At 36.5% G+C, this 9835-nt stretch overlaps 2 protein-coding genes across 2 annotated transcripts in view; both read right to left on the bottom strand.

The window, feature by feature from the left end:
- The window catches only part of LOC127515527 (meteorin-like protein), a 10891-nt gene continuing 1056 nt past the window's right edge, over positions 1 to 9835 (bottom strand). Inside the window, exons 2-4 of the mRNA XM_051899276.1 lie at positions 8065 to 8450; positions 2854 to 2913; positions 1 to 1182 (exon numbers count right to left, since the gene is read on the bottom strand). Of these exons, the coding sequence (XP_051755236.1) occupies positions 854 to 1182; positions 2854 to 2913; positions 8065 to 8450 (775 nt within the window). The 3' untranslated portion in view covers positions 1 to 853. The remainder of the gene's footprint in view (positions 1183 to 2853; positions 2914 to 8064; positions 8451 to 9835) is intronic.
- The window catches only part of LOC127515515 (UDP-GlcNAc:betaGal beta-1,3-N-acetylglucosaminyltransferase-like protein 1), a 26470-nt gene continuing 24938 nt past the window's right edge, over positions 8304 to 9835 (bottom strand). Inside the window, exon 13 of the transcript XR_007930832.1 lies at positions 8304 to 8450. The gene's annotated coding sequence lies outside the window, so the exon portion shown is untranslated. The remainder of the gene's footprint in view (positions 8451 to 9835) is intronic.

The following is a 9835-nucleotide window of genomic DNA, read 5'->3' as shown; positions in this document are numbered from 1 at the left end:
TTGTCCATTAAGAGTGTTTTATTCCAGACTCTTTCTGAGTCCAAGGAACAGAAAAGGCAACTCAACAAAACAAAACACACACACACCATAAACACACACAAATTCACATGTGAACACACTCCAGTCAGAAGAATCGACTGCTCTATAACTATAAACAAAGCTTTTAAGAAAAGCACCGCCATCCTCTCGCAGCAGGCAAGAGCTGATACACACACTCACACACACTTGGATCCAAGTGTTACGACACAATTTCTCTGCATCGGTTTCAGATGTATGAAATCAGGCAACAAGAACAGACAGAAACAAATAAACAAAACTTCTGTCTGTAACCAAGAACAGCAACTTCAGGGAGGATTCCTGACTGAGATCCGTCCATCTGGAACCACTGTACATCCCATCTCCGAAACCTGCCAAGAACACACCCAGGCCTTGTTTCGCCCCAAAATCAACACAAATAAAATAAGAAATGATATTCTGCATGAAAAAATACAGAATTAAATTGTGACAATTACTGTCTCATGACAATTAAGAAAAATGTCCCATGAAAAATGTTTTAAAAAAAGTGAAATATTTATACATAATTGTAGTACTGAAAATAATAAATTACAAATTAAAATAAAAAAATAATTAAAAAAGTAAAACATCTGGATGCAATTGATACTTTTGGTGGGAAATGTGTTTGTTATGAAAAAAATTATGTCTAAAACTGTTCTAAAATAAAATGGTCTAAATTTAATTTCTTGCTTATTTATTTTGATTTTGGGGTGAAATGTGACCCAGACCTCGACTTGAATGAACAACTGGACACGTGTCATGAACTTGAACTTCAGCAGAGGTTTGTTGTGTGTGTCTCTCAGTCTGTGTCTATGTGGCAGGGGTTCGTCCCTGCGACCTGAGCCGAGCGGTACAGTCTGATGAAGTCTTTATAAAGTGGAGCACATCCCAGCCAGGCCTCTCCGAAGCGCACGGCTCCCGTGAAGAGGAACTCGCCCTGTCCCGCCCGCGGGCCGCAGCGCTGCGGCATCTTCACGCGACCCGTCCACCGGCCGCGGCCGCGCCCCCCGCCGCTAGACACAAACATGCGGCTCTTCTGACGGTACACGTGACTCAACGACACCACCACAGAGGCCTGACCTTCATCATCCTCCTCCTCCTCCACATGATGAATACTGCCGCGCACCGCTGAGAGACAGAGATAAAGCATTCACAGTATTTTCCAGAATATAAAAGTCACATGTTTTAAACGTGCTGCAACTTATATTCCAAAGTGGCTTATATAATGCATTTAATGTCAAAACATTTCTATTCATGCCAAACACATGAGCCCAAGTTTATTTGTGTAAACACTGGTAGTTTCAATTTCCCTCTAAAAAATGAGTTTAGGCTAAACGTTGTTTACAATGAATGCCACTATAATTTATGTTTGTTTTATAGTAGTTTTCAATCCTGTTCTGAATACTGTTCAACTTAAAGGATTTGTTGTGAAGTGAGAGGAACTAAAATACATGTTTATAGTGTTTCTAAAAATATTCATTTTATTTACAGGTATTTTACATTATTTCTGAATGCAATAATAAATTGTGACTTATACAGTGTTGGGGAAAGTTACTTTTAGTTAGTTTTAGAAAGTTGCGTTACTTCCTAAATAAGTAATTAATTGCATTACTTAGTTACGTTTTATGGAAAGTAATGCATTATGAAAAGTAATTTAACTTTTGCGTTACTTTTTCTCACCTGGGCTGGGCTTGCTTGTTTGTTTTTTAAAAACAACAAAAAAGTACTATTTTTGGCAAATGTTAAGGCCCTTTCACACCAAAAGTGAAGTGAATAAGCCTCAGGATTAAGGAAAAGCATATTTACTCCTGTACAGTAGAGGGCGCAGCTCAAACAAACCTTTCAGATGTGCTGCCATTCTGGATTAAAGAAGAATACGATACAGGAGGAGGAAGTTTAACACTCTTATTTCTAAACCTAAAGTAATTTTAGCTTATTAGTATGGTTGAATTACATCATTGAAGACATTGGTTAATAAAGTGAGATTAAATACATAAAGTATATTTGTGTAATTTAATATAGTTAATTATTACAGGTTTGCATAAAATTCTGAGATTGCATTTCACTGTTTTTATTCATTTTAAATTAATGTAAAAAAGTAACTTGCGTTACTAATTTGAAAAAGTAACTTAGATATTTTGTTGTAAATTGAAAAAAGTAATGCGTTACTTTACTAGTTACTTGAAAAAGTAATCTGATTACGTAACTCAAGTTACCCCCAACACTGGACTGATATATCAATGTGACTTACATTTCTCACGACAATGAAATTTTGACCAGGTGTGACTCCCCAGCTAACAAAAATATGTTCTAAGAGCGTTTTTAGAATGTTACCATAATGTTAATTAAACCGTTATTTCTGAATGTTCTCTGAATGTTCAAAACATGCATTTTTTAAATGTTCTAAAAACATTTTTTTCTTGGTTATTTGAATGTTGAGTGAACATTCCATTTTATCATTCTACAAACATTATGGGAATGTTACTTTTGAATGTTCTCTGAACATTCCAAAACAAGGAGTAACATTTAAAATATGTTAGATGAATGTCCAACTAAAACTGTTCAGAACAAAAAATGCTCCAGGAATGATGTATAAATATTTTTTTGTGCTAACATGATTAAAGACCAGATAACTTTGAACAAACATTCTGTTAACGTTACTAAAGGAACGTTTGTTCATAATCAGAATGTTAGCCAAAGTTCTGAGAATGTTTCCTTTTTTGCTTTATTATAGTCAGGGGCAACTTATTTTCAGGAAAGCATGGTACATCATGACTTCTAAGGAGTATAGTTTCTTACCAAAGTCACTGGTGCAGAGCGCCATGAGCAGCTCGTCGTCAGCGCAGGGTCTGCAGGGAGCTGAAACACACACACACACACACACACACACACTATATTAGTGTGAGACACACGAGCACAAGGAAATCCAGACGCATTTCCTCCTCAGACACGTCTGGACTGCGCTGCGTCACACCCGTCAGACTCCAGCTGTGTCTGAGCTCCTGTGATCTCTGACCTTTGCCCTCTGACCCCGTTTGATAGCGTTATCATCATTATCTGCCTCCCCCACTGCCAAACCAAGTGTCTCGACTGAGTTTAAACCACATTAAAGCTTGTTGAACATACAGGGCTGTAAAATAAACAGATGTGCATTTAAAAAGGCTGTAAAAGCTTGAATTGTAAATAATTAAAAATATTTAAACTTTAGAAAAAAAATAATAATTTGTCCTACACAATTTGTGCTACTGATTCCTCAAAACAAATGGTTATTTTTAGGTTTTATATTTACAACTATTAAAAAAAAAAAAAAAAAAAAAAACTACACAATGCAAAAGACACCTATATTTTAGTAACAATTTCAATGTTTTAAAGATTCATAGTTTCATGTTACAGTAGTATTAATGTGGTTTAATGTTGATTAAAATGACAATATAATTTATTACAAAACTGTTGCAACAGGCTGTCATATTTCAAGCAAGTGAATCAGATGAATCACATTGAAGTGATTCAAACACACACTGTTTTTGATTGTTTTTGCAAAGACAGTATGATAGAAAGACATTTAGTGTATTTATCATCTTTTTCTCATCACATTAAGACTCACAAACTGAGCATCATGTAAATGTAAAGCATTTTCTTCAGATTCGCCTTTAGGACAAAAGCATTTGCAAATTGATTTGATGTAAATGTGATTCCTCACCTGATTTAACATTAAAGTAAAACGACTCTTTAACGACTTTCAACGCCTTCCACCCCCCGCCGCTAACGGCTCATTACCGGGTGGAGGGGGACGCCTCTCACTGATCACAGCTGAAGCCTCGAAACTAACGCTCAGACCTCAGATCAGCTGTTTGGAGACGCTCGTGAAAATAAACACAGAACGTTCAGTGAAACCAGACGATCATTACAGCTTTAACATTACATAACAATTACCATTCTTAACCCGGCAAACACAACCTAACGTTAGTGTTTGGTTCCCGTTTGGTTAGTTTTCTGGAAAACATATAATAATGTTCTTCAAAGTTTTATTTTTAGAATTGTAAGATAAATTTGTTTTTTATTTACCAGTAATAATTAATAAAATGTAATAACAAAATGTGACTTGTACACCGGTGCGACTTATCTTTGTTATTTTGTGTGACTTTCAAGCTAACAAGAATATGTTCTTAGAACATTTTGCTAAAGTTATGAAAACGTTATTTCTGAATATACTCTGAACATTCCACATGTCCAGTTTGTTAGGTGTTTTAAAAATGTTTAAGGGAACATTCCATTTTGCAAACATTATGGGAACGATACTTTTGAATGTTCCCCTACAGAACGTTCCCCTAATGTTAGTATTTGGTTCTCATTTGGTTAGTTTTTTGGAAACCACATAATAATGTTCTTCAAAGGTTTTATTTTTACACTGCAAAAACAAATACAACAACAACAACAAAAAACATAAAAAATGGATAATGTACTGACAGAAAATTACCAGGACATTATCCAGTAATTTTATGGACATTTCAGTTAACCCTTAAACACAACACAATGAAGTTCAAAATTCAAAATACAGGTAAAACACCTGTAAAAATAATTAAGACAGTACATTGTGCCCTATTTTTATGGATTTTTTTAGAGTGTAGAATTATAAAAAAGTTCTCAGTAAAATTTTTTTAGACAACTTACACAAAATAATTTCCACAGAATGTGGTTATTTTTAGGTTTTATCCTTACAACTATGAAGTAACATTTACCGAATATTCTGTTTTTTTATGTTTAATATTTACAGTTATAAAATAACTTTCACAGAATATTCTGTAATGGTTATTTTTAGTTGTTGTTTTTTTTTACTATAAACTATAAAATAAAGTTCTCAGAATGTTGCAGTAAGTTTTTGTTAAGTATAAGAAAGCAATAAATAAATAAATAAATAAGTAGATAAATAAATAAATAAATCCCAATTGATAGCCATATAATGAAAAGACTGCAAATCTTTGTTCACTGCAAATCTGACAAGACATACTGGCCACTTTATGGCAGTTTTTTTGCCCTTTTTGGAGCTTGAGCTTGTATAAATCAGGGTCAACTTTCATTGCTTTAAGAGAACAGCTCAGATATTCCTAAAAAAAAACTCTTTTCACTAACACATGCTTTCTTCCTGTAGACCAATCAGGAGGCCCACCCAAGCTCAAGTGTGAGTGAGACCAACAGGTGAGGAGCTCAGGACACCTCAAGACTTACATGTTTATAAAGACAAACCCTCTGGGAATGCTGAGCGGGAAAGAAAGGGAAAAGAGAGCGGGGGAAGGGAAACGGAAGAAAGAGACTTTCTGGAATACCTGGTAGCTTCCCAGTGAACAAAAATATGTATTGCCAATGTTCCCATTAAGTTAAGATAACATGGTTTATGAATGTTCCCTGAATGTTTTTTAAATGTTTTAAAAACGTTCTTCTTGGTTATACAAACGTTAAGGGAACATTCCATTTGCAAACATTATGAGAATGTTCTGAAACAAGTAGTAACATTTTTACATTTTGAGAACATTATTAAAGACCAGAGAACATTGTGCGAACATTCTATTGTTCTAACATTCAAACGTTACGGGAAGAACGTTTGTTAGGAACTTTGAGAGAACCTTGACAGAACGTTAACTAAAGTTCTGAGATCATTCTCTGTTAGCTGGGTATGTGGTAAAAAGAAGAACGAAAAATTACGAAAATGGGATTTTTCAGTATTTAGACTGTGATTCTCTACAGACAGCTGTGAACAGATTTATATTATTACAAATCTCTCTTGAAAGTATTAAGCTGCTGTGCCAGAGCTCATCTCACCTGCACAGCCAATACAACAGCACCTTTCATGTGCAACTAGCCAACGAGAGTCGACCTCAGCGACCATCGGACCAATGGCACGCAGCGGCCGCTGTGATTGACAGCACTACAGGCTGCTTGACCCCGGCGAGACCTCACGATTAGACTGTTTATTTTCTTATGTCAGGCTGAACATGGAGCGTCGCGGGGGCTGGTGGTTCTGTCTGGGCTTCAGGTTTTACGGGGTCAGCGCCAGCAGACATTTTACTACCTCTCTAAAGCACTCTTTCATGTGAATGACGGCCATTTGACAGTGTTGTTATTCCACCCCCAACACTCTCTCTCTCTCTCTCGGTCACACAGATATTCCTGAACACACTAAGGCTGCGTGATATGGCGAATATTTACAATATACTATATTTCTGATGATATGAAATTCACAAACATTATAAATATTACAATGAGGTTTCCCGTAAGATCACGTCAGTGTGCTAGTTTCACAGCCGCTCTTTGTGTCATGAATATTTGAGTACGCAAATAGCGATTCAGTTATTTTTCTTACATTTCCTTTAATGAATCTGTGCACACTCTGATTCAACCATTCATTTGCATCCTAATGAATTAAAAATGTGCAGTGTTGTTATTATTGTTAAACTAAAACTATTAAAAGTCAAACAAATAAAGCTGAAATTAAATAAAATATAAATATTAGATAAAAAATTTAACTTAAAAAATGTAATACTGCATGGCGACTAAATGAGATATTAAGTTGAAGCACTAAAATTACTGACACACACACACACACACAAAAAAAAAAACGAATAAAAATATAAATGAAAGAAAATGACTAAACCTTAAATGAAAATTATATTAAAACTTTTAAAAAAGCTCATTCAAAAATATTAATAAACACTACAATAGTATATAAACAATACTAAAACAACACTGCATTTTACGTTCTTTAACGCTTTTATTTTGTAGAAAACAGTACTTAAATATTACTGTTTTTTCTATTTTAAACAATATTATTGTGCAATGTTAAATTGGTGAAATAAAATAATACATTTTTGGTTTCATTTAGTGAAAATAAAATGTGGAAACATGTCTGATAATAATAATAATTATTGTTGTTGATGTTGTATTTTACTTGCATTAAACATTTTGAATCTACTTAATGTCTGTCTAAGCTGTGATTATGATTCTGTTGAATGAAAAAAAAAAAAAAAATCTTTTGAACTAGAGACGCACTGATACAAAATTTCTCCACCGATACTGATAGCCGATAATTCAGAGTGATATCTGCCAATAACGATAACAATAACAATAGTTTGGAGGTTCTGCCTTTTATACCTTCTTTTAAATTAATGATAGGCTACTTTTATTATAATTAATAATTAATCATTATATTTTTAATTATTATATTTTGAAAGAATGCAAATAAAAACTTTATTCTCTCCATTTCATCAACTTGTTTCAGAGTAACTGGTATCAGTTATAAACAAACACATTACTCAAATTAATATGAACACACATTAACTAAATTCTGAAAATGAAATGATTAATTAATATAATTACTATTAATATTGAACATCAAACTGGTTTCTTAGCATTTTCTTTACACAAAGCCCAAATGCAGTGCATTTTCCTGCCCTCTTTTGATTTACAGGATATATATCGGCCCTGACTATCACTGTTTTAAACTATCGGTATCGATAACCAATAATCGATGTCGGCCGATAAAAGCACATTTTCACACTATCGATACCGATTATTGGCCGACATATCGGTGCATCTCTATTTTAAGCGCATTTCAGAGCAAATGCATATGAAGATAAAGACTGAATATCATAAGATAAATCTGTAAAAATAGTGGCCAATATACTGTGTTAATATGAAGAAATGTTCTTTATTGATTTTTCATGTATTTTTACATGAATTACACATTGTGTTGTGTTTTAGGATTAAAAGGAAATGCACCGATCTGAAAATTTTGGCCGATACTGATACTGATCTCTATATTTGAAAGCCGATAACCGATATTGTTCTGTTGTTGTAATCCGATATTGTAACCCATTATTTATCGGTTTTAATATATTGGCCAAATTTTCTTATCGAGCCAATAACGATAACATTAACAATGGACATATATCGGCTGATACCGATAATGTGGCCGATATACTTAACAGATAATGTCCCGTCCGATTTTTTTCTTACCTGCAGGCGAGTAGGACTCGTCTCCGGGCGTCTGCGTGGAGATCAGCTGATACTGAAAGGCCGTGATCCTCCGGCTGATGTCCCGCCGCGCGGACGCCTCCACGAACAGCGCCCCCTCCTGGAGGCTGAAGCAGCGCACGAGTCCGGCCGCCTGCTCCGCCTCCGACAGCAGCAGCCGCAGCTCTCCGGCGCGCTCCACGTACAGCGTGGCGCCGCGCGAGTCCGTCCGGGGCTTGACGCAGGCGTGGAGGTGTGCAGAGGACGGCAGGTTGGGCCTCAGGTTGACGATGACAGCTCCAGTGGGATAGAGCCACTCCAGAGAGCCTTCAGCACAGCGCAGGTACACCTGCTCCACGTCCCGCGCGTGAGACTCGTGCGTCAGCCCGCTGCAGACACACAACACAAGAGTTAACAGCTTGGAGCCAAACTATGGAGCCAAAACATTTGCGTTTTAGTTGTGTCTTGCTTCTCATTCAACACAGAGGTTCTCGTTTTTCAAACGACACATAAATCTGAGAGCTTGACAAATTGGGATGTCCACAGTTTTGATGCATCCCATGACCTTCAGGGTGAGCGTGACCTCCTCCCCATCTCCAAGAGCTTTCAGCAACATGAGGAGAGATTGGATGTCGAAAGTGCGGGATATTAAGTCAACCTGAGGTCTTAAAAAGCTTATGGTACGAGAAGAAGGGTTATGTGCACATGAAAGATTTCACACAAGCTGTCATCCAGATGTGACATTTTCATTTTCCCCGCTACAGCGCTTTCAAGTGGTTGTGGCTGGCGTATTTAGGGATGATTACAGTGTTTGTGCCTGTTTCAGCTGGACTGGTGCCGACGGGTGTGCAGAGGCTTTGAGATTTACACTCTTCACCTGGTGAACATCACTTCTCTGAAACATTATGTCCTCAAAAACATTTAATGTCCCATCCCATCCATTGAGTTTGCTGGAACTCAAAAGTCTAAAAAAGGATTGATTGATTCTAAAATGCAGATTAATTGTATTCCTGTATTTCCACCAAATATAGAGGGTTTGGATGAACACGAGGGTGAGTAAATGATGGCAGAACTAAACTTCACAGCTACAGCTGGAGTTCATGACTTAGCATTATAATTAAACTGACGGGGTTTGGTTTCTACTGAAATCAGTGCCAAATGTCTTCCAGAGAAAAAGAACCGAATCCCGCACACATGACCCCTAAATTCCCTCCATTTCATCCGGCTTGCTTTTAATTAACGTTATTAAATCATTTTCTGGAGTCCATTAAGCCGCGGAGCGCATAATAGAGGCCAGATTCAGCGCGGTCTGGTTCAAAGAGTTAAATGAAGGAGTTGAAAAGAAAAGTGCGAGTCAGCTACTAAACCAGAGTATTACAGCCAATGAAGAGAGAGGGAGAGAGGGATGGAGGGAGAGAGAGAGAGAGAGAGAGAGAGAGAGAGAAAACATACGGAGATTAACGTCACTGTGGGCGCAGAAAATACGAGCGAAAACAAATCGGTGTTGTTTTATCTTTTTAGCGCTGAGTAGTCAAAATCATTTCAGTGAATCGATTCTTTTGAACGGTTCTTTTTTTAGAATCCTAAGACTTTCAAATAGTTAAATACCACTGTTTAGATTCTCTGGTAAGTAAATGCTGGGGTAAAAACAACCCAAGTTGGGTTGAAAATGGACAAACCCAGCAACTGGGTTGTTTTAACCCAGTGGTTTGGTTAAATGTTTGCCCAGCCTGCTGGGTAACTCAACTATTGCTTAAAAATTGCTGTATTTCTT

This window comes from Ctenopharyngodon idella, chromosome 1 (assembly GCF_019924925.1).
Source record: "Ctenopharyngodon idella isolate HZGC_01 chromosome 1, HZGC01, whole genome shotgun sequence".
NCBI lineage: Eukaryota > Metazoa > Chordata > Actinopteri > Cypriniformes > Xenocyprididae > Ctenopharyngodon > Ctenopharyngodon idella.
This window is presented reverse-complemented; position numbering and strand designations above follow the sequence as displayed.